The 25,484-nt window shown below is 39.1% G+C and overlaps 2 protein-coding genes across 4 annotated transcripts in view; both read right to left on the minus strand.

The window, feature by feature from the left end:
• Positions 1 to 14,215, minus strand: part of so (SIX homeobox 1 protein sine oculis) — a 59,800-nt gene extending 45,585 nt beyond the window's left edge. For 2 of the 3 annotated variants that reach the window (XM_033339070.2, XM_033339068.2), the window contains exons 1-3: positions 12,131 to 14,215; positions 7,853 to 8,135; positions 5,226 to 5,460 (exon numbers count right to left, since the gene is read on the minus strand). In XM_033339070.2, coding sequence (XP_033194961.2) covers positions 5,226 to 5,460; positions 7,853 to 8,135; positions 12,131 to 12,418 — 806 coding nt within the window. In that variant the 5' untranslated portion in view covers positions 12,419 to 14,215. The remainder of the gene's footprint in view (positions 1 to 5,225; positions 5,461 to 7,852; positions 8,136 to 12,130) is intronic. The other variant, XM_033339069.2, reaches the window with a different exon arrangement.
• A 5,487-nt stretch (positions 14,216 to 19,702) lies between these two features.
• Positions 19,703 to 25,255, minus strand: LOC117159341 (uncharacterized). Its single transcript, XM_033339080.2, has 4 exons — positions 25,074 to 25,255; positions 22,653 to 24,682; positions 21,092 to 22,044; positions 19,703 to 20,561 (listed from the first exon to the last, which is right to left on the minus strand). Exons 1-4 carry the CDS (start codon positions 25,137 to 25,139, stop codon positions 20,056 to 20,058), a joined length of 3,555 nt encoding a protein of 1,184 aa, XP_033194971.2. The 5' UTR covers positions 25,140 to 25,255; the 3' UTR covers positions 19,703 to 20,055.
• Positions 25,256 to 25,484: the final 229 nt, after the last annotated feature.

The following is a 25,484-nucleotide window of genomic DNA, read 5'->3' on the forward strand; positions in this document are numbered from 1 at the left end:
TGACAGATAAATAATTATCGAGAAACCGAGCAAAGCAGAATTCCATCAGCTTCTACTCTTTCAAATCGAATTTTCACGTTCCATATTTCGTGGCAAAAATTTTCCAACTTTTCCATAATTTCACAAAGAATTCATAAGTAGTACATACGTCAAAATTAATAAATAAGAATAATTTCTATACGAATGTATATCGCCGTAAATATTATTCACCAGAAAAAAGTTAACAAACAAGAGAAAAGAATACGAGAAACGAATAATTTCTCTATAAAAATGTATTTTTCCATACAGAAATCTGGCTACAAAAGAACAAATAAATAATAAAAAAACAAGACCGCGAAAAGCGAATAATTATGGAAAATTCGAGCGAGACAAATTTTGTCCGAGTTCTTCGACAAACGATCCGGGGCCTCGACGAGCTGATGTAAATTAAAGTTGGATGACGCGCGCAGGGGCGGAAACGTTAGCGGTATCACGGGCCCCACGAGACTGGGGCGTCTCGTGGGCGTCGGCGTCGGGCAAAAAACGTCAAACTCCGGAATGCATACGGTGTATACCCTCCTCTCCCCTGGGAGCTCTTATCGAACGATTTAACCAGCTCGTTTACACGTGATCCATACACATAATGCACAAACGAAGAACAGACGATTTATTCAAAAGGCTCGCGTGACTCGAAACTTGCAGTTCGCAAGGCAATAACCTTCGACAACTTCATTCTGTCTGTAAATTTTTCCATAAATTCCGGTTATTTTCCGGGCGTTAATTCACGGGGGTATTGGCAATTTAAATCTCCGTTCACTTATGAATCTCATGGTATTTCAGTTTGTTGATGCAAGTCAGTTCATATTGAATAAACTGAAGTGCTCACTAACACGAAGATTGTACGCGCAACGTGATAACAGAATAATTGAGAAGAAGAGAATTATTCCTTAAAACAGTACAGAATACTTATAAAAATTCAATATCATTGAATTTGTACATATTATTGAATTAGAACCATGTATACTTTTAGAGATACTTCGATAAAGCCAAAGTTAATTTCTACACGTAGCTAATTTCGAAACAATTTTTCTATCAAAAATATACGACGTACTATAGCGGAATAATCGAGACTTAAAAGATACTTTCGTAGTATAACTCGAATTACAATATTATATATCCAGAAACTTTCGCCCTCAATTATTTCCTCTGGCTAAAATTGTTACTATCGTAAAAGAATCTGGTAATATTTCAATCTCCGATAGAGTCAACACACGGCTAGAGAATATTCCGGTAACTCTTGGCAGCCGCCACGCGTGTCGCCAAAGAGGAAGATATTCGAGAGCGCGGATGGAATTGCGTGGAACAAAAGAGGTGCAGATAACGAGCAGACGGCGCCGTCCGAAATCTCGCGATCAGCATCTTTTTCTCTTATCGTCCCTTTGTGTTCCGTGCGCACGTTCGGTTACCGGACACCGGTCACAGACAACGTTTAGCATGACGTTTTTTTGCTGATCGACAGTAAATGTCGAAGCAAAAATTAAAAAAAAAAAAAGAAATCAAAAGTAAAGGAAGAGAAAGAAAAAAATAACGATGACTCTTGGTCAGCTTCGTTAGAACGGAGATCGTATCTTCGTGTCAATTTTGTTCTTTGCATGTTGGTCGAGGCCTCATCTTCCAATACGTTTTGTATCCTTTTTAAATTTCGTAAAATCACTATACCTATTAGTGTCATATCTTATTTTCGACTGTGTATTGTTATTATTAGACTGCTTATGTAAATTAATATTTGTATTAGGAATACAAGAAACATTTAAGTAAAAATCTACGGTCTAGTTATTATCGATATTATATTCTTTCATTCAAAATATGCAACGTGTTGCTAAACGAAATGGGGAAATCTTCCTTATCGGTCGCCAGTCTGTTAATAAAATCTGAGTCGATGTGTTCTAAGTTTTAAGTTCTAAGAGTTAACAGGCGGCTGTGTCTTTAGATACAGAGCCGGGAAGAGAAGATTCATCTGATTACTTGGATGGCTCAATTAATAAAGTACTCTCTCTGGTTTAGACAACGTAGACGAAGAAGACCGTGCTCAATTGAATTATCCTTTCTCTTCCTACGATAATTCACGTTCGCGACAAATCTTATTTGGAGGTAAAATTTTGATGTATCGCATTATAACCTATCTCGATGGATCGCTATCGAGATACGACACCTAAAGGGCTTAAATTTTCATCTACGAATAACCAGACAATCACACTCGAGATTATTTGTCAGTTTCAGCAAAATTCACTTAATAGTGGATAGACTTTTCATTTGAAAAACTCTTACGATATATAAGTATTCATTGAGCTCGTCTTTAGTTTCACGTTACACTACTGGGTAATTGGGATGCAACCTTGGTGATTGAGACTCGACGATAAATTCGACCGAAACGAAAATACAAGAGCGGAGCTAGAACATTTCGGGGAATTAATGACTCACGTGTGCTCCCACTGAAACTGCGCGACGAAGAGTAAAAAGGGAAGGAGAGGAAAAAAGAAAAAAAAAGAGGCGGTTAACGGTGCGTGGCGATAAGAATTGCTTGTCTAAGCGGTGCAATCCGTGCCGCTTGTTTACGTTTCGCGCTGCCTCCTAGTCTCTTTGCAAGATAAAGTTGGCTACCCTGCACAACGAACCAAGATGACGGACTATGAGTCAAAAGACAAAAATCGTATTCCGTCATGGAATTGTTTCGTCTAAATTCAAATGACCCAACCTCTGTCAAAGATACTCAATGCCTCGAGCTCATCGTTAGTGTATTTAATCGCCTCGTTTATACAAATACGCAACGAGAAAAAGTAAAAGAACGGGCAATGATCTTAAAAAAAAAGAAAAAAAAACAACGACATTGAAATACAATCCACCGATCTTCCACCAACGAAAAGGAAGAATATTCTCATGAAAGATATAATGTATATTTTTCCTAATAAAAAGAAGTGAAAGTGCAACGATGATCTCAAAATCGTTCAGTGCCAACTCGATATTCCATCGATGGGGTGTACAACGAATTACGTATAGGGAAAGCATGGGAGGGTGATATGGATGCTTTGTAGGATTTCCTGTAATTAATATGCCGCGAATGATGCCATGCGTATCCACGATACCCCCAAAGCCATCGGATAGGACTATAGGATCCACCACCGCGCCTCTATATCTCTCTCTTTCTTCCCCTCTGACGTCTCTCTGTCTACCTTTCTGTTTCGCTCTGACCTTCTGTCTCCGTTCATGGGAATACACAGAAGCCATAAGAAATTCGATACGTTCCCCGTGGCGTGACACGGCTGTGTACTGGACTGGGCCTCGCCACGGTGGTGCTTCCCACTTCCTCCCTCGCGAAATTCTCGGCGAGGAGGAACGCTGTCTATCCTGGCCATGATTCGCATCGATGGACTCACCAAAATCAAGGGAACAACGACTGGTTTTCTTTCTTTTGTGTATTTGTTGCATCCGACCACGTCTACTCGATTGCGTCTCAGTCTATTCGTTGACCATCATGAATTTCTTATATCAAAGTTTTCTAACCTTTTTTTAAGTCGTACGACTTTCCTGTGATAACCAAATAAATTGTGACTTTCTTCTCTTATTACATGTGGTACATATATACCCCTATATAATTTATATTATACGTATCCCTTATATAAAAGAACAATTTCAATGAAATCTGCAAAATTTAGTTCTAATCTAATATTTAATTGGTGCTAAAATTCTTCAACTAAAAATGACCACGGCAATCCTCTAGAAAATATTTCGTGGTCCACAAGTTAAGAACTTTGGTTCGAACGGAAGTCGAAGATTCTTTACTTTAATATATTCACCTATTCTGTGTTTATTTCTCTCGGTTATCAAGTTGGTTGATTGCATGCATCTAATTGTAAGTTGAAGCTTCTTTTCAGCGAAGAAGATGAAGAACATGAGAAGGTTCTTGTTATCAGTTAAAATATCACGGAAATAGAAAATTATGATACAAGAGGAGGACATAAAAATTGAACATATATTGCCACGCGGTTTCAAGGGAGCGTATTATAACGGTACTTAAATTGTTCCGAGTAGTGGAGAATTTTAACTCTTTCCGGTTAAGAAGCAAAATGGCGGTAATGAGGATCTTACGATTAAGCGGTTCGACAGATCATGTTACACCTTGAACGAGGTGTTCGTTTCGGATCGAAAATTACAGAGCTCCAGCGTGAACAGAACGGAAAAGTTAACGTCCATATAATTAAATTCGAGGACAATCTAGAAGTAACAACGGAAAAAGAAAAGCGTACACGTAAGAACCCTTATTTTATCGATAACCAGACAACGTGTTCTTACAGTGTAAATTATAAAGGTACTGGGAGAAGTTAAGATACGACAAACAAAAAGCGGATCACAAGACGAGAGAGAAATGCATCGCTAGTATCGCTACTAACGTTACGTAGTTATGAGGCCGTCTTCGAGTTTGCTCGGTCGTTTCTAAAATCGGATGTAGAGCAACGACCTTCCAAACAACATGAAACTCCTACGCTTGCGCCCTCCACGGATTCCACGGATATCAGCTCGGCCACTGTCGATTAACTTCTTCCAACAAGGCCATCCAAGAAAAGATATATAGGAAAATATGTACATATATCCAGACCGAGATATTATTATGGCAACAATTATATCACCACCGGCATTCCTCGTGTGTTTCCTTCCTCTCTTTCCTCCGCTTCAAAACAAGCAGACGTGTCTGGCGTATCCCGATATTTGGTTATTAGAAGGAGGTTATGTAACTTCCTCTTCGAAATGTCCGAGATGGAAACCCCTTATTCATGAGCTAATTTACACGTTCATCATGTGTACGCGTAAATTTGTCTGTTTATAAAGCGTCTTAATAACTGTAAGTAACACACCGTTGCATGAGTAAGAGCTTTCAAATTTCCCGCCTGACTGATGATACATTTCAACGGTTTATTACTAGCATTATCTGTTTACTCGGCCGGGTAAGATGAATAAGGTATCGGATGTTTTAGCAGGAACAAAGACGATGACGGTGTATAAAATGTCAACGTTCTAAATGGTTTTGACCTCTCAAAGGTTACTATGCGGAAAAGACTATTCGAAGTAGAAGACGATAAAAATATTTGATTCAGAGATACTTGTGAGTATCACCTAGCGCTTTTTAACACAAAGCATAATGTTATTAAGATAGGATTAATGTTAGAAATCTTAAGGAAAGAGATAAATACCTGTGTTCAGCTGCACGATCCCTTTGTCTTCGGTTCTTGAACCAGTTGCTGACTTGCGTAGTGGTGAGGCCCGTACTCTCTGCCAATTCTCGTTTCTCGCGAGGTGAGGGATAGGGATTGGTGGCGTACCAATCCCTCAGGACGCTCCTGGATTTCTCCTTGAAGCAGTAAGACGTCTCCTCGCCATCCCAAATTGTACGTGGCAGTGGGAATTTGCGACGAACGCGATATTTTCCTGTAATTCAAACACTTTTGGTCAATTTCGTAAATAAAATATTTCAAATAAATTTACATTGCATTTATATTAACTTCACTACTACTAGGGATAACCTCTACAATCTTCGTTATATCTAAATTCTAGTAATAAGCAACTATTGTAATCTTTTTTTAAATATCACTACTTTTAGGACTTTTATGGATTTTTCTTGTTCATAAGCAAGATTACACGCAGCTATCATTAATTACAACGAAACAAATCCCCCACGAGGGTTACACGATATATACGAATAACGGTAAACCTCTGAATTACGAGAGGATATTTTTAAAACGACGCAACTGTGATGCACGCATGGCGTGGTTCGATTTTATTTCCGTCGTTTGATCTACAAATATCGTGCATTGTTTTGCATTCTCTTTCGGCTATCAATTGCCATCGATACAGGGACCACGAGAACGAAACACATAAACAAAAGCTTATATTTCCAAGATTTTTTAAAAATACCTTTCTGGCGTTTCGTTAACGATATAATGAATTTACAGTCGTGTGCAAAAGTTTTCAGTTAGATAGACTTTTCGTTTTATATTCCAATAGCGGTACTTGAAAATTTTTTTTATTAATTGTTTACACAATTGTTTATTTTTGCATTGGGTATAAAGCCAATTATCCTTACCAATCCCGCAAATATTCAATACTAGCTAAAATTTTAAAAATCGAACAAATGCATCAGAGCGGATATTATTCACATCACTGTAAACAAATTAAATCATTTAATAATTAAAGCAAATTTATATAAAAAGGAAGAAGGAAACTACCATTGGTGACCGGCTTTAAAAAATTTTCGGTCCAGCCATAAGGACCTAACCTAAGTACGCTAAAAAAAACATGGCTAGCAATGATGCCGTAGAAATATGGCGAAATATTCTAACAAAGCAGCCGGAAATCTTTACAGCTTCGTGTCACACGGAGGTGGAGTAAAATTTCTCTTTTTGCTCTCTGGTTTTAGCAGACATACAGAGAGAAAAGAGGAGAGGGGAAAAGGGATCAGATGACACATATTGGTTCACAAAAGTAAATAGAAAGATCTAATTAGAATGTCAGCTCGTTAAACTCGCCTTCATCCCTGTTTACAATGCGCGACAGAAATAAAGCTTGCAGGCCTCAGGCGCGAAATTGCGGCGCGAGGCTTGTTCCTTCGCGAGATGTTTCCTTTCCGGCGCTATTATAATCGCCAATAAATTAAATCCTGCGTTGTTACGCGGTTGATTCGTATTTTTAAACTCACTCGTATCATCGATGCTTAAGTGAGATCACGAAACATCGAGAGCAACAACGAACGAGAAACATTCGAAAACATTCCTTCGCAATGATATACTAAAACATACATTCAACTATAGAAGATAAAAATAAGTTATGTTTTACGTGTCGAAACTGTGTAAAAAAGGCACTGAAGAAGTTAGATTTCGTATTCTATACGTTAGACTGCTGAGCTGTCACGTGACCAATATGGCCGCCAAAACAGTTTAAGAAATGTCATATGTTTTAGCTCTTAGGTAACTGTGACAAAATGAACTCAATGTTAGATATATTTTATCTAAATATCAGTTGAATACTCAAGGTTCCTATATTACATTGAATTAATGTTACTATATTTTGTTAGATAAAATAACAGCATAGAATTTTGTATTCAATTGCAAAGTACCTAGAAATATATTTTCTAAAGTTATGAAATGCTATTAATACTCAAGGATATGTTTATTAATAGAATGGACAATCAATACAAGAAACATATTAGTAGATATAGATTACAGATGACTACAATGCGATTGATCCATTAAGGACCGAGCAATGGTTTATTATCATAATGTTAAAAATATCCCAATATCTTCAAATATTATACAATTGTAGAATCTAACTGAACGAAATAGTGACAAAAAGGGTATTACGCGAATTCTTGGAATTCCTTTATATAGTTACAATGTTAAAAGATGGATTTGATAATGTAAGATGATTGAAAAAAAATACTGCAAATGAAATGTTGCGTTAATTCAACGTCGGCCCTCAGTGAGTTAAACTAAAAACCCGAAAGCTAATAAGCAAATAAACAGCATATAAGTTAGTGTTTATATAATCTTAAAGATCAATTCACTTTGAACGAGAGGATAACCTCGCGCTTTAATTTAGGTAACTACAATGCAATTGAACTGGAAACCAGGAGCTATAGTTACAGAATAAATAAACAACATATTATGCTTCAGTGCCTTGAGTCATCAATTAATTTTAGACAAACGAGTAACCTTCTACTTTGAAAGATAGCGCATAGTACCCGTGTATCTTTCATATTATTCATATCATATTTCAGATTAGACGACGCATATTTAAATTAATTTGAAGAAAATCTTATACTAACCGACTGCACCAAGAGGCCTTCCTCTCAGTCTCTCGGCCTCTATGTAATGAGCCTTGAGCCAGAGAGCTTGCAGTTTTTGATGATTGTGCGGACTGAACGTATGACTCTCAAGGATCCTGTACAACTCCTTGAAGTGGCCCCGATGGAAAGCGACAATTGCCTTGGCTTTCAGCACGCTCTCATGGCGATGCAACCTAGTGCACGCCGGCAGGGACCATAGAAACCTGCCGAGCCTCTCCACGGAGCCTGCTTGTTGGAGAACCTGGACAGACGACACCATCGCCTTGAAGACGATAGACAGGGGGGGCACACTGTTAGTCGGCAGAACTCATCCCGATCTCCTCTTATTCTAGTGTATCTTGTATGTTTCTCAATCGTTATTATTTCGTCTCGTATCTATTTCTTTTCGCGAAAAGGGTAGTTTCATCTTTTTCTCTTTTCCATAAATACAACCGTAGATAAAGATCTGGGGATGGCATGCTGTTCATTTATCGAGGAAGATCACACTTTGATAAATTCATTGATACGTAACGGTGGCGTTCGAGTTTCAATTTCAAATCGATTCAAGGAAATTCGAAATAATTTGAACGTAATTCGATGCTTAAAATTCTTAAAATTCTTGAGTTGTTAATGCTTCGATAAACCCTGAAAGTCCTGATAGATTTCATGATCATTATAGAAAGAATATTTCCTATATCTTAGACTCTTTATATCGGATATACAAGAAATCTACTAAAATTTTCAAGACTTACCAAAATTTTAACAACTCGATCAGAATGTACTAAATCTTTCAAAAATTTCAAGTATCGAGTCGCGTTTAAAGTGATTCGAATTTTTCGCAACGTATAAATATTCAAAGCGATCGAAATGTTTGAAAGCACATCGCTATTGATATGCCCTTTTCACGAGCTATCCTCCGATGCCAAGACTCGTAACGTGTAAAGAACAAAATAAAAAAAGAAGAGAACACCGTAAAATTCTCATTACACATGAGCATTAAATTAAAAAGGAGGGGAAAAAGATAACACGCTGTGACGGAATCGATACTCGATTGCTCATTACAGGCAAATTACCAAAAACGAGCGTCCATTAAATGCGACGGTGGTACGAGTCTCGTGCACCTGCCATGGTTACTTCTTCATTCGCGTCGCCGGGTGCCACCTAGTTTCCAAGCGCAACGCTTCTGACGAACGATTAATCACGAAATGTGTAAGAGAAATCCAGCCATATAATGAGAAACGAGCCGCGACGAAAGCCCAAGAGAAATGGCCGACAGAGAGATCTGCGATCAGACTTTAACGACGGTGTAAGAACGATTTTCGATTGGCCGACGACAAATCAAACCGACATGCCGGGGTGAACTAAACGGTTAAACGATTTCGTTCTGTCTCGTTTCATCGCGTATTTCCACCGCGAGACTCGAGGATCGATTTGTCTTCGCGCGCGCGAGAACTTGAAGCACGCGATATACACACACGGTAGCGCAAAGAAACGACCGGCACCACCCGGCGAACCGCTAAATATCGATAGATCGTTCTTTCTCGAACAAGTCGATTCACGCCGGTTATTTCGAATGATACAAGACAACTAGCGCCCACGTCTCACGGAGTTATCGCAAATTACACACGTAACCATGGTGACCGGTGAAGCAACATCTCACCAGATGTCATGTATTATTACTGGACTGCTGATGTTTATATTTTTTGGGGTAGAGGGAAGAATTTGAATATACAAAATATGTAAGATATACATGTACAGAAATATAAATATTATCTGAAGTATAGTACTGGTTGTGATATTTAGATATTAAAAAGTACATTTATGTTTCATAAACGTTTAGATATTAAATTTGAATAAACATCCGTAAATATCAATTGGATAAATGTATTGTATAAACATCCATAGTCGAGTATTAGTAATTTCCAAATTTTAACATTAAAAATTTCAAATTAAAAATCTCAAATTTTAAATAAAGATAAATCGTTTGATCGTGGTAAATGTTTAAGATACGGAATGCTTTTAACCGAAACGATAAGTTTGAATTATTGTGAGGCACGATCGTAAATGCACTAGACTCTCTAAGCCTCTCTATTATGACGCGGGCGTAATTACCCGTTAAACGATTCCATTCCGAGCGAACAGCGGGGTCGTTTATCGAAAACGCAAAACGTAGTCATAAATTAAACGGAATATCCATGTGACGTGGGCAAGGAGTTAAACGTCTAGCCGTATACGTAACGCACTGATGGGAAAAGTGTAAATACATTATCAACGTTCCTCGCACATTCCTTCTACATACTATAATGTGCGCCCTAATTTACTAGTGGTTCATGTAATTTACATAATTTTGTAATACAAGTAAATACTTTAATACAATTAACACAATTAACGCTCGCACGCCCACTGCCAAATAATTACGACTGCCACTGAAGATTTTGTATGTTTTATAGTAATTTTGAATATTTCTTCACATGCTCTATTTTTATAGTACTTCCGAATATTGCTTTTCAGCAAACATATAATTATTATAATTTGTATGTCTGGATATTTCAATTTTTATTAAAAAACAATATTTATGAACCTTCGCTCTTTCATTTTCTTTATAGGTACCTATAACTTCTGATGTCAGTACTGATTTTAATGTATGTATTGTTGAATAAGAATTTTTTTTTATTATTGGATAAGTATTCCGATAAATTCCGTGTTTTTCAAAATTTTTTCTTAGCACTTGTGTATAATTAATCGAATGTTATACATTGACAAATGAATATATTAGATACTAAGTAAATCAATATTTTTTCTAGGTTCTACCTTTTTAACCATCTTCATAAAAAGATAAATTTGTATAAATATTCAAAATCAACGAAATGTTTAAAAAAATATCATAAATATTATCTTAAAAATTGAAATTAGGAAAGATTATTTCTGGTCAATCAATTTTCAATTAATTTCTGTAAAGAAGTACAAACATTCATAGTCGTGCGAATGTTAAATAAACTTTTTTCGATATATATCTTCCTCCATCTTTAATTTTCGTTTGTTCCAATTTAGACAAAATGGCGATCTCGAACCAGTGCCCCGAATAAAATATTCGGAACACGTAAGTAAAATTCCGCCGCGCACATGTGGGCTGCTCGATCAGTTCAATGCGAGAGGAGCGTAAACGTCGCACACAAAACAATTTATGGTTGCAGTAAAATCGTATGAACTCCATTAGGTGTGTGACATGCAAGTGAATCTTGGCGCGCGGTGCTGTACAATGTTGTGCTCGTGGAACATGGCCCGGGAAAATAGAAAATTTCAGGGACAATTTCATCATCGCATATTCGCAACGTACGTAAATTAAACCAACGAATCCAGTTAAGCATCTTACGAACAAGCGTTTTTACACTAGCCAAGAGTTAACAGCTATTTTATGGGTAATTTTATCAACGTTGCGAATTTTACTTCTCTATTGTTCTCGGATATACAGATAACATTCATATTTTTAAATGCTATATACATACGAACAAATAAAATAAATTATACGGACGATTAACTCTAAAACAACGAAATGAGATATCCAGGGATTCTACGAAATTTTAACTCTCTGCTGTTTTCCTCACTTCCTCGCATTTATGATTCTTCAGACATCTTTTTTTGGAAATACTTTATTTATAAATTATATTTAATACTAAAACCAAATGTTTAACATAACTACTGAAATACACCACCCATTTTGAGCCATATAAACCTAAGAAAAACAGCACGATTAATCTTCTCCGCGGAGGTCTAAAAAACTTTCAAAATATTCAAGTTTCGTCTTGCTAATTTACATTTTAGTTTACAAAATAGCAAAAAGAAAAGAATCAAAAATTTCATAAGTTATCTAAAGAATAGCATATACAAATAAATCTTCCAAAAGTATTCATATTATTTAAAGTACCTTGATTTTTGTTCAATCGTCTAAAAGAAAGTTAGAAACGCCTCAATTCGTTTAATACTTAATTACAAAAAGGAAACAAAATCACAAATTACATTTCACTATTATCTGTCAGTACACATATTTTCTCCGTTTAAATATTTTGTGGGCCATCAATTTTAAACGAAATTTATGTAGTATGAAACGTAATTAAGGAAACTGCACCTTGCACCCTTCCGTCGGACACTCGTTGTCCAACACCGCGCGCGGAATCTATTTCATCGATCGATCGCACATCGATTCGAAGCAAATTCAAATCTCAAATTCCAAATCTACACTCAAACACTATATCAAACATTTTTTAACTGAAAACTTACCTCACAAACACAGGCGACTTGTTCCTGAGTAAATCCAAAGCTGGGAAGTTGGCCATTGCTTCCGCTACCGCCGCCGGCGGAACTCGCAGGACTATCTTGGGGGCTGTAACTGGCTGGTCCTGTGGTAGGACCATAAGTGGTCGCCTCGACGGGTCCAGCAGCGTGTCCCGTAAGCGGCGTCGGTGTCCCCTGAGGGCTGTAATCACCGGTCGAGCCCAAAACATCAGCACCACCAGAAGAAGGTCCCATCGCACCTCCGTTTCCGGTGGTTCCTCCGTAGGCCATCATCGCATCATCTCCGGGGCCCACGGCGACCCCTTGCACTCCGTTCCCTCCACCCTCCACCGTGGACCACTTTTCTTCGGTACACTTCGTTTCACTCACTATTTTATTCGATTTTTTCTTCTATTCCTTCTACCAAGTGATATTAATCGAACAATTAGTCGATTGATTAATCACCAATAATGATTGCGGAACGCATCGATCGCTCAGCCGACGGACCAGATTTGATTCTTTCGAGAATCGTTCCGACGGCAGATATTCAGCTACGTACCAGCCACCGGCGGTGATTAATTCGTTCACGATCTTCATACCTTTCGATGGTCATCCACGATGCTCCTTCCTCAGATCCAATTTTCTTCGAGACATTTTCTTCCAGTTTATCTTCGCCGTGTTGCGATTAAACTTCAATCAACACGATCTTTTAATCGTGTATTTTAGTTTCTATTATACGTAACGCTATAGAAATTGTTTTTTTGATTTAACAATTCTAATCTAGATCCGACATGCAGCCAATGCGTGTATGTATTTAAAGCGTTTTTTAACGAAGAGAAAGCAGACTATAGGATAATATATTAGGTTCAACGAACGAACACGTTGTTTTGATTGTATCGATTAGTCGAAAACAATTGTTATAAAAAGTCTCTTTCGATATACCTCTATCGATATATGACCGGTCCGTCTACTTAAAGTGGTCGAGTATACTTTTCAGTTTTGATCGAGTGGAGAGTACATATGATAATACAAAAGAAGAACGCGCCGCACTTGTGACTGTATAAACGCGTCAGAATATGCAGGAAGGAGATATTTTTAGGCTACCGCTTGGTAGAGAGTTACTGCAAGCACGAGAAGCTGCCGACGAATTCCAACATGGGATGTTTCTCGTGTTACAAGAGTAAAAGAAAGGATATACTCGTTGGATATACCAAGGTGGAATAATAAAATCTCACTCTAGTTATTCTCTAATCTGCTTTGAGAGGCTGGGTGTACTGGAAACAGCGGAGAGCATAAGGTGAACCGATTGCTTCACTTATCTCTCTCTTTTTCTATCTTTCGCGTATATGTTACATATACAACGTATTCCAACGTGTATTTCTTTATAGTCGTCTCTATCTCTATAGTTTCCCTCCGTCTTACATGTACCACGCACGATTATCTTGCGTTACTGGCCCCGACTAGATCCGATTATGGCAAGTTTCTCTTTAGAGCGCCAGGTGCGCCCTCCTTCAAGATTATTCTCCCTCTTTTCCCTTCGGACTCGCGTCTTTTCTATCTCCTCGTGTGGCAGGTTGCACCGTGAAATCCACGGGCTCGTGTTTCCGCGGCCCGTGGTAGCTGTGTATTTATAGGCGCTTAGTATACTCGCGTACGAACGCGCACTGGCTATTATTAGGACCGTGTTAAATAGTCCGTTTTCTCTGTCCTCCTCTATGTGTCTCGTTTTCGATTCTTCTTTTCTTTTTTATTTAAAACTTCGAGTAGGAAAAAACCCTTTTGCGCATCGATTCTAGCTCTTGATTCTACTATCGAGAAACACGCGACACAATGGATGATGTAGCACTTGATTGGAACGATTCGTGAAACGCACTGTGTGTTGTTTATGTTACACTCCTAACACCTAACACTCCTTACTCGACAACACGCGACGCGTCAATCGTATAATCAGTACCAAAAACACGCGCGACACCGCAAAGGGTACCAAGGATTTGTGGCGACGGAGATTGTTCGAAGAATGATAACGAAACGTCAGATTTACACACTCCCTCTCTCTCGTGACCGGGCGAAAGAGAGACGTTCTCCTACGCACGCACCAGAAGGGACTGCCGCTCCGGCGTGTTCCGAGACTGAGACACTCTGTCATGCGCAGCTAAGCGCCGATTGGCCGAGGCGTGGCCCATCTGACAGCTACTCGATCTCTCTTCTCATTGGCTGCTGGGCATGGCTACGACCACCATCCCGTCTCCTTATTGGTCGAACCTCCTATGGTAATAAATAAGCCTCATTACACCCCCGACTGCTATACCTTTCTTTATTCAATGTGAATGCAGCCGAAGAGACACGCAAGTAAATCGGACGAATCCATCCCAAAACGAACATATTTCTTTCGCGATGCTCGTTAAGTTCTACGATTGACTAGGTATTTAATTGTCTTCTATGAATATCTCGCGCGCGACGATACACAGAACGCGTGGAATTTGTTTCGGTAGAAATCGTAACCCGTATTTGGTGAAGTTCACGCAAGACGTCGTCGCGATAGCTGCAATTTCGAAATCGATCACGTTAAAACCTCTTCCTTCTGACCACTTCGGACCATGAGATCGATTCATGAATTATTGTTACAGCCAGAATATTGATTTGATGTCAGGAAATTGGATGACACGAATATTTATGTTGGATACTATTTTTATTTGTCTGCTATTTTTTGTTGTCGTTATTTTCATTCAATTGCTCTTTGCGTTGTATGACGTTAAATGTCTTTTTAACTTATATTGGGATATAGGATGTATCATATTATAATGAATGAATACTATAATAGTAATTTGTTAACTCATATGCTTTTTCTATTTTTCTCTACTGCTAATAACTTGTATAAACGGTTGCTTCTAAATAATAAGGTTATTACTGTTTATACGTAATAAAGGAAATAAGATGATACAGTAGATACAGAAAGTACATGTTTGTACACTATTGTATTTATGAACTTTCATACTAATTAATTTAACCAAAGTATGTATATTAAATTTTGTGTCATTACTACAAAAGTCATTTGCATTGAAAAATAAGGGTATGTGCAAATATTTCCTGTAACAAAGGGTACATGTATGTAAATATGTATTTTACTGCACATGATCAAAGTAGTGCATTAGAATAATAAAACAAACGTATGACGATATTGATGAACGATTCACAAATTCATGGACACTAGAAATATAAAAAGGAACCTTTCGATCTGGCACATGTCAAGGAAGTCACTTGTCAATGAATTCTTTTTCCAGGAAGTTCCGACGGCACCGTGACTAGATATTTTTTTTGTAATAACCATCGAAAGAGGCCGAGACCCATGGAAGTGACGAAAGAAGAGCAGAAGGGTTCTCGACGATAACACGTGCGAAGCTTGAGAAATGTCTCACGTCAATCAGAAAAGATAGAAAACGGTGTGTGCAAAACAAACCGCGTCCTCGTTTCGTTCGAACGAAACTTTTGAAACAAGACATACCGAAAAATCTGGCTGGCAGACATTATTTTAGGAAACGAAGCCTTGTTATTACAAAAGTCCTCGCAGTCTGAGAAAATAATATGTCCTTTATCCTCCACGTCATATAATCTTTCTCAAAATTGAGTATTCATCTAGCTAAAAATTTTCAAAACACGACTTTGAAATATTTCTCACGATTTTATGTTTATTGAGATGTATAATTACATTTTTTGTAAGCTGTATATATAAAAAACAAAATGCATTAAAGAGTATTTTTTTGTGTCGTAAAAAGGAGGTTATGAAAGACAGATATGAAGACCACAGAAAGAAACATATGTACATCTTAATAAGTGTTGTCATTTTGTGATTAAGGAGAAATATTTTAATATTAAATAATTAACAATGAAAGGAACTTATCAGGTTCACTCAAAGATTAAGACAAAATATTTTAATATCTTCAATATTTAAATGTCTCAATGTTCAATATTATAGAAAATAATGTTTTTGAACAAGATATAAAAATACATGTATAACCCAAAATACAAATAAAAGGACAATTTTGTTAACATAAGATTATTTGATAATATACCTAATTTTGAAGCTCTTGTCATTTAAAAAATGTAAATGTGATTCACTCTGTTTTTGCTGTGTAGTCTTTATATGTAAAATGTTTTAAACACTCTGTTTTCATTAAAGTGAAACATTTGTTCTCAATTAACGTATTTAATTCCTTTTTTTTATCTCATTTACGGTAAATATTTATATTTCAATTTGCTGGCGGCGTGAATTCGAGATTGTATTGATGTCAGTATCACTTGCAGAGACAAACGTTTCACGACAGAGACAAACAGAATCACACGTTTTACTTTACTAACGAAACGTGTCAATATGTAGAGAACGTAAAAATGTACTCGTTGATAATCATCAAACTGCGCTAAAATTTGCGAGGTAAACCGTGGCATTGCATCAAATAAATCAGACAAAGCTTTCCATTCTTTCTGGAAATATATAGTATTATTTCCGTGATGAAACGCGTCACATACGAGTGTACATAGATACCAGCGACGGTAAAATATTGCGTTTCGATTTGTGTGTTACGTAAATGGAAAACAGTTATTAATGTCAACTTCTTTGCCGTGAACAGGTTCGATTCAGTTACGATGAAAAATCGATTTATGACAGTTGCATGTTTATGAACGCTAGCATATGAAGGAAAATAAAAAATACTTAATAACAGAAGTTGGATAAAGTTTCACGGCAATACACTGGTATACTTAAAATGCTATACATACTGCATGAATATAGATTGACAGGACGTTTCATATTCAATAACAATAAAATTGAACGAATAATAAAAATAAATTCTGTTTCTTCCAGTATTAATATTCATCCATTGAATATAAATTGTTCTTTATATTAAATCAAACATAGTTAATATTGAACTCACCATTTTATCTTGTGGGCTGTTTTTTTCACAAAGATCTTTAATTGAAAATTTAGTTTAAATATTAGAAATAATTCATAAATAGTCATATATATATATATATACATACATATTAACATAAGAAAATTGTCTTAAAAAATTATTTTTATTAGATGAACGAATAAACATTGACTGATTGTGAGACTGAAGATTCTCATCTAGATTTGAATGATCTCGACGAAATTGACACATTTCCAGTGGTTGTATGCGGTTCTCTCCGACGGGGTGCCACCCGTGGCGTCACCATTCATCCTGGACACACGGTCGAAGCGGTTTGTGGTCCAGGAAGAAGTCGTTGACATCATAATGTGACGTCTAGATGCTTACGGCTCTCCTCGCCCCCTTTAAGCAACCGTGAAATCAACCGTTCGATCTTCTCGATGACAACTTGTTCAAAAATATCCGCGCTCATATATGTGTCCGCGTTAAGAATGATTTCTGTGTCACGTGCGGTTTTATATCTATATATTTATATCTATATATATCGCGTTTATTCTCATTTTATCTCAAAATATTTGGATAATTATCTTCAAGTGTTGCACTTTGTTTGATTTGTTGCGATGGATTATCAATATCCTAGATTAACGATATATCTTTAAACGTTCCCTTTTATGTTTAGTATATCGTTCCGTTTGTGTTAAAGTTAAACATACATATAAGTATACATATACACACATATCTTTTGATCATTGTCTACAATCACTTACTATCTTTCTTCATCTTCTACAAAACTATATCGTTATAAGATAATTTAATGATCTACTTGCACTGATCCAAACTACTAACTAGTTTTATTCTACGGAATCGAATAAACAATTTATAGGTTATCTTCCAAACATATTTCAAGTAAAACCCACGAACTGATTCGTTTCGATCATTTCCAAATTCTACGATAGCTGCGACTTTTCGAATTCAATTTACAGATATGTAAATAATTACCCAATTACTCGTACATATACATATTTGTAACCGAGCGATATAATTCAATCGCAAGATGTACAAATAATCATCGTAACGATCGATCCAACGTCGAACCGTCAAATGATGTAAGCGTGTGAGTGAAATCTCTCTGAAAAAAAAAAGAGACGGTGACAGTTTTCAACGGCGTAAACAAGAATTTCCGATGTCTCGTGGGACGAGCCGGAAGCGGAGAAGGAACGGCGAGTACAAAGGCGCGTTCGCATTGACATCGATTCTCTTTGTGGACGAAGGCAAAGAGGCACGGAGACACGTCAAGGTACAGCGGGAAGGGAGACAGGGAAACGAAAGAAAGGAGAGAAAGGAAAAAAGAGAGGAGGAAAGGGAACGTGAAGGAAGGACGACGTGGTTGCGCAACAATGCGAAAACGCAAGAGAGCATCCAACGAAAAGCTCGTATCACGTTCCCATAAGTGGCAGAGCGCGAGGATCCCTGCAGAGACGTCCTCACGCTTTTCTCCCTTTCTCTCTTCCATTTTTCTTCTTTCTCTTTCTCGCTTGTTCCCTCTGTTTCCCTTGCCTATCTTTCTCCTTCTTTTTTTAGACAGCAGCAACGTTCGCCATACACACGCGTGTGTATACGTAGGACGTAAAAAGGGGACGTGGAGAGGCGCCAGGTATATGTATGTACTGTACGTACGAAAAATTCCATGGTGACGGCACCCTGGGTATCCCGTGGCGAGACCTGAATAACCCATAATTGCTATCCCTCCATTCACGTGCACGGCTCTGTCGTAGTAGTTCGTTCTTCGCACAAAGACATCTCGTAACTGGCCGCGACACTCGATTCACCCGGGACGAACATTGCTCCGGGACGCTTTTCATTTGAAGATTGTTTGAAACGCGACTATCATCGGCCCTCGATCGCGTAACTATGTCTATTGTAGTGAACTCTGGATGATAGTTACTGGATCTGCACAGTTACCGATAGTACGCTGGAACATCGCGCGCCACAGCGAACTATACGTTTCTCACCGCGCTCGGGCAAGTCAACACCACTAAATTGCTGCATTTTATTATATACTTTATAAAAGCAGAAAAATTTCAATTAATTGGGGACAATTTCAGGTAAACAATAATTGTTAGTAACAAAAAAAAAAAAAAAAAAATAAAAGAAAACGCGTTGATAAGGTCGTCAAAATGAAAGATCTTCCCGATCGGTCATGCAACGATTTACTTTAAAGTGGGGAGATCTTCCCGATCGGTCATGCAGCGATTTACTATAAAGTGGAGGGATCTGCCCATTCGGTTGGCCAAGTGTTAAGTATCGTTATTCTATTGAAATATATGAATTGTATTTTTTGCATTAGTTTAGTTATCAGCTGTTTGCTCTATCGTTATGAAATAAAATATTCGACGATCGCGATAACGATCGAACCTCCGTTGCCGAGGAGTAAAGAGCGTTTCTGTGAAATATGGAACCACGAGTTAGAGAATAGATGAGTACAGACGATGAAAAAGGGTATAAAATAATCGATGATCGCGATAACAGTGACTATATCTGAGAAAAAAGTTTGTAAAAGATCAACAACATGTTCAGTACTGTGACAATTAATATTTCAGAAGTGTGCAACAGCGTGGCAAAAATGTATATATTCTCTGTACCAAATAAAATTACAGTTTTGATAAAGTGGCATTAGACATTAGACAGCTTAACGAAATTTTAACGTTTTCTCGTCTGTAAGAAATAAAACAAGTAATTACCTTTTATTCGCTCCAAATAAGTAGCATTCCCTGTTTCCTATAACTTTGATTTTGCATACGTTATAATTTTGCCTTTTCATATACGAAGGTACACGTAAAATATGGTTTTAATATACAATGTAGATATATGTTTTGCGCATAGGTTTGCCAATCTGGCTTTTTTCCAAGACCATTCTAAAACAACATGCGAATACGAATAAAGTAGATTTAAAAATTGATTATCGATACGATTGATATGATTTGAAATTGATAGATTATCGTCTCGTCGACAAGCCAGCGAATAGTTTCAATATTTACAGTTGAGCCACGAAAAGAGCCAATTTGATGTCGATCCCGAATGAACATCCTCTACTGGTGCATTTTCTTGAGATGTATTATCCATCGAAGGTGTAATCACTGGCTCCAGGTTTTCATCGTTGAAGCTCCAAAAATTCCTGGTGGGCTCTGGCGAATCCGTTTCCCTATTGACTTCGTCATGATTCACGGAGTTCAAGATGGAATACGATCGATCCCGCGGAAGATTTACCAAATTGCTGCCTTGGCTCATACACGTGTTCGATATAACGTTCACGAAGCTTTGCAAGGGTAGGTCAATGGACGCGAACTTTGACTGAGAGTCCTTGAGCTGTTGTTTGCAAGGGTTGGTGGCACACTTTAAACCAGTCGCAGATTCCTTTTTCTTCTTGTGCTGGTTTTTCTTAATGTGCTTCTTACACTCCTCTACCTCCTTTCGTTCTCTATCCAGCCTCTCTTTCGCCGACTCAGCGGTTGTGGACGATGCCATGCATCTTTCTGCGACAATCGAATAAAATTGCAACTAAATTAATATGGAAGCTACGAGTAGATTGCCATTAGGATGTTCGCGTCAACCGATATTTGTATGAACTAAGTTAGAGAAGCATTAGGTCGCCTCTTAGGGTTACATTTTGCGGTTTTACTTACATTAGATCACGTATAACGTAATGAAAGCAAGGGAAGAGAAACTTTCGAAAGGGCCAATTTTGTTCGAATAAGATACTACAAAATTTTATCGCAAAATGTGTAAGATTTCCGTTTTATCATCGCTTCATACGTTAACATATCTTGTAAACCTGTTACTATGTGATATTCTATACGTTTCGTTCGAGTAAAAATGGCCCTTTCATAAGACTTACGGGAACTTCTATGGATGATCGTGTAGAATAATCTGTCAAAGCGTAATGCAATAGTTACACAAAGAACATCTCTGAAAAATATTGCAAACCCATAGCGACAATTGTTTTACCGCGTGAATTACACTAAGATTTGTGGAACATAACGTTTTGTGGTAGCTGCCAAGTCACCTTGGCACAGTTGTTCTCTCTTTTTCAAGCAGGAATCTTCCATTGTACACTTGGTATCCTTCACAGCACTGCATTTTAGCTTGTCAGACGGTTTGCAAGGATCGCTCTTGGCGGAACAGCTGGGCCTGCTGGCTTTTTTGCAAGGATCATCCTTCTTCTCGGAGGCTGATCTTACTCTCTCGCAAGGATCCTCCACTTTCTTTACTTCTGGACCGCAGCTTGTCCTCTTTTTGCAAGGATCTTCTCTCTTGCCACAAGTAGTCCTCGTCCTCTTGCAAGGATCTTCTCTCTTCCCGCAAGTAGCTCTCACCTTCTTGCACGGATCTTCCTTCTTCTTTTCACAGGTTCCTCTTGTTTTCTTGCAAGGATCCTCCTTCTCCTTCTCGCAGGTCCCCCTCAATCTTTTGCATGGATCCTCTTTTTTACATTTAGTGCTCTCTTTCCTGCAACTGTCCACCTTTTTACATTTGGCGTCAGCGTTCAGCTTGCACTTTGCAGACGGTCTCTTGCACTTGTCCTCGTCTTTGCCACCTGCCAGCTTGCACTTGGTCGATGGCTTCTTGCATTTGTCGTCGCTTTTCGAACGAACCAGCGGCGATCGCAGAAATTTGCATACAGACGGCGAAACGAACAAGCTCTGCCTCGCCTCTTTACTGTTTTTCATAGTGATCAGAGGGAAGGCGAAGGCTGGCAAAGAGGAATAGCGTTTCACGTTCTTCGGCACGTTCGTCGAATGATTTGAAAATGCCGACTGGGTGTAGTTTCTCCTGCCGGTGCATTTCGCCGATCTTCTGTCGCAGTCGCGATCGTTGCATCTCCTTCGACGTTTGCACGATGTATCTCTTTTCCTCGGCTTCGTGCAGATCGTACGACCCTCCTCTTGTCTGGAGCAGTCTCGTCGCTCTTCCCGCTCGCAGGATCTTCTTCGCTTCCTATCGCAGCTTCGATCTCTCCTAAATGATCGCGTGTTTATCAGAACATTGCCAATAGGAATTAGTTATCGCTGCGTATAAATCAACGTTAAAGTTAAGTAACGACGTACGATAGATACCACCGTAGTTCGAGTATAAACGCACGTGAATACACAGACGTGAAATAGATAGGAGTATATTTACGTGATCGTGTATTTACATTAACTGAAGTGACTATTAAATGAAAAAGGAATTTAATTGCTTTTAGTAACTTTTAGGAGAATCACATCATCGATATAATCTTTCTGGCACTGCTAAACTCCATCGAGACGCACGAAGAATCCATTCTAAATGGAGCTACGTATTCCATTCAAAATGATTCACCTGTACCTTTTTCTCTTTAAACTTGAACGTACCACAGTGTTTGCTGTCATACTACTTCATTCGACGTTCAAAGAGAGACTCGTCTCTAAAGCGTTAATCGGCAACTAATTAAAATGTTCTTCCGATAAGCGAAACAGTCGTGCACGTTCACGCCAAGTTCTATCGCGTTTAAAAAGTCAAACCGAAGGATCGATTTACTTGCAGCGTTATCCAATGACAAAAGTGAAACTAAAGAAACGACAGAGTCGAAGACTCGCGTTATATACCTCTCTCTGCTGCATTTCCTCTCTGTTTGCCTCTTGCAATCCCGATCAGAAGGCCTGCTCCTCTCCATAGTCGTGCAAAACTCTCTCGACTGTTCATCCGTCTCATTCGGCATGCACGTGGGATCTTTCTTCACTTCGTATTTCTCTATCTGAGTGGCATTTTTAATCTTGTGTTTCGGGCATTGGAACCTGCTATAATCGCACTGGGTCGGCGTCTGCAACGCAGGACAGCAATAACGTTTGCAAATCTTTTTATCCTTTTTACTCCTCGGCCTCTCCTGCTCGCACTTCCTCGCTCTCGGGCATCTGGCGTCGTTATCGCGACATTTCCTCGCCGCATTCACGCTGCAAGTGGAAATATTCAGCGAGTTGTTCGAGTTGAACGCGCTTTTCGCTCCGTTGCCAGTCCTCTTCGACACCGCCGGCTTCCTCGATAAACAAGAGGAATTCGAGGAAGATCTTCTGGTCGTAAACGGGGCGAACGAAGCCGGTGGTTTTCGAGAGCCCCCGTCCGAACTTCCGCCCATCGACGACCTACCGTTGCCGGAGGAATTCGTTCGCGAGTTCGATACGCTTCTGCCTTCGTTTTGCTGCAATCTGACTTGCGTGGCGGCGCACGGCGACGACTTCACTCCTTGTCCCTCGTTTCGTCTGCTTAACTTCAACGGCGCGGTCGTGTTCTCTGGTATTCCAATTATCGACTCGAACGTACGGTTAGCCTGGGTCTTGGACGATTGCCTGTTCCAGCCGTGACTGGAACCTCCGGAAGCTCTTGGAGCGAAATAGGTGGACGTCCGTGACTCAGCTTGCCTCTTCTCCGACGTTTCTGCGGAATCTCTGGCGAATTCCGTCGGTTCAGTTCGCGACATCTCCGCGGACGATTGAAAAGCACTCGTGTCATTCTCCGTTTCTCGAGTCTTCGCTTCACCTTCCATCGGATATCTTTCTTCTCCACGGTTTCCCATAGAGCGCAGCTGCGACGCGCTTCCGGTGACTTCCGAGTAGCCCGGAGCCGACGGTTTCGAAAGGGAAGAAGCCTGTTTCTCCTGAGACGCGGCAGCTTTCTTTTCTTCGTCGAGTTCCATCGAAGAAACGTCTTTCGCGCTATCAGCCTCTTTCTCCGTTCGGTTTAATACCGGAGCTGCAGGTTTCTGGATTTTCTTTGGCGGTCGCGAGCAAAATCGAGCCACTGGCTGCGTCTGACTCGTTGCCGCTGACAGTTCCGATTTCAAAATCGGCAGGTACTTTATCTCCTCTTTCTTCGGGCCAGCGCTTTGAAGCGCGCGAGCCGTCAACTCGCAGCTTGAAGCCTCCTGACTGGAAACGTTCGCTGGTCTGTCCACGTCTGAAATATTCTTACGCTCCAGGTTACTTTCCTTTTCCACCATATTAGCGTCTTTAGCGTCTACTTTCTTCACACGCTCGATCTTAGCCTTGTTCTCGATGGCTTTCGTCGTCAAGGACAGCGTGTCATTTTCACCGCTGTTTTCCATGCCCGAGCAGATGCTCTTCCGACGTGGTAGCATTCTACGATTTGACTGTTCGAGTTCGTGGTATTCGTTTCGCGGTAGAATATCGCACTCGTAAGACTTTGCGCCAGGAACGAAGGCGAAGTCAACAGCCTGCTCGTTTCGAAGAGTCTTGTAACCTTTGAGTTTCCATTTCAGCGTCCTTGGCACAGGATTTCCATCCAGCAAAGACACCAAGTTGTCTTGTTTCATTAGACCCTGGATTTTTAAACATGTCATCGACGTTGCCTTCAGGTCCAGTTGAGAATCGTTGATGTATTTTGGCGTGAACGTTACGGTCGTGGTCACGGAATTCGGCGACACGGATTTCGAGACGGCATCCAGAGCATCGTTGGAGAATAAGGACGACGAGACGATGCCATTCGAAGGCAGACACTTCTTTTTGTCGCGACTGGCCGGCTCCTCTTTGCACGAGAAGTCGAAGAAATTCCAAAATCGACGAGACGACGATGTTGTGTGCACTTGCGACGACGGCAGGTAATAACTTGGCACGAGATTTTTCTGTTTTGTTTCGAAAGAATAAAATTTCGCGTAAGATTACCTTCTATAATATCCAATGGATATTGCAATGATATTTTTTTTTTTTTTTTTTTTTTTTTGCATTTACGGGAAATTTGAACGTCGATGTCTGACAATATGTGTACAAGATACAAAGGCTGTGTAGATTTAATTACGTAGAGGTAATTGGAGAATCTAATCTAAACGAAATGATTTCATCGAAATCTAGACTTTCGTCTGACAGATTACTTTTATGGTTCACCGAGTACGTGAATTGATAGAAGCTTCTAGTTTATAATATTTATTCGAGCAAAATGATTTTCTATCCAAGCTGTTTTCGATCGTATTCACGAAAACGTGAATTCGCGTATGATGGCAATTTGAGTGTCGGTACCTGGAAACTTTTTGTGGGTAAAACGTGAGAAAGATCCTGCAACACGAATGTCCGGATTCCTTTCATTGTTGGACGATTCTTTAAATCATTGGGAACCGATACGATGGATTTTGATTGTTTCGATCGTAATCACTTAGAATTTTGAAACGTGTGATTATAATTTTACAAGGGATATTCCATTGCCGTTGACTCAGCGACGCGGCATTTTGAACGATGACTGAACGTGCATTTAATTAACAATGGGGAATCGGCTGATCCACGGTTACCGAAACATTCGCCAATCGATCCTCGATTTCTACCTATCGATATGAACGAACAGGCGTTCGACGAATTAAAATGATCATCTTCGATAAACTGTTATTGGCATTTCCATTAGACGCGCGTAATATCAATAATATCGTAAGAAATATA

This window comes from Bombus vancouverensis, chromosome 14 (assembly GCF_051014615.1).
Source record: "Bombus vancouverensis nearcticus chromosome 14, iyBomVanc1_principal, whole genome shotgun sequence".
NCBI classification, from domain to species: domain Eukaryota; kingdom Metazoa; phylum Arthropoda; class Insecta; order Hymenoptera; family Apidae; genus Bombus; species Bombus vancouverensis.

What these genes read in the sequence shown, in the direction of transcription:
- LOC117159341 (XM_033339080.2), bottom strand. Translation starts at nt 25,139, where the DNA reads ATGAAAGGAATCCGGACATTCGTGTTGCAGGATCTTTCTCACGTTTTA. An exon ending in AGGAAATGCAGCAGAGAGAG is followed by an intron (nt 22,045 to 22,652) that starts GTATATAACGCG and finishes GCGATCATTTAG; the next exon opens with GAGAGATCGAAGCTGCGATA. An exon ending in GAGAGAACAACTGTGCCAAG is followed by an intron (nt 20,562 to 21,091) that starts GTGACTTGGCAG and finishes CGATTGTCGCAG; the next exon opens with AAAGATGCATGGCATCGTCC.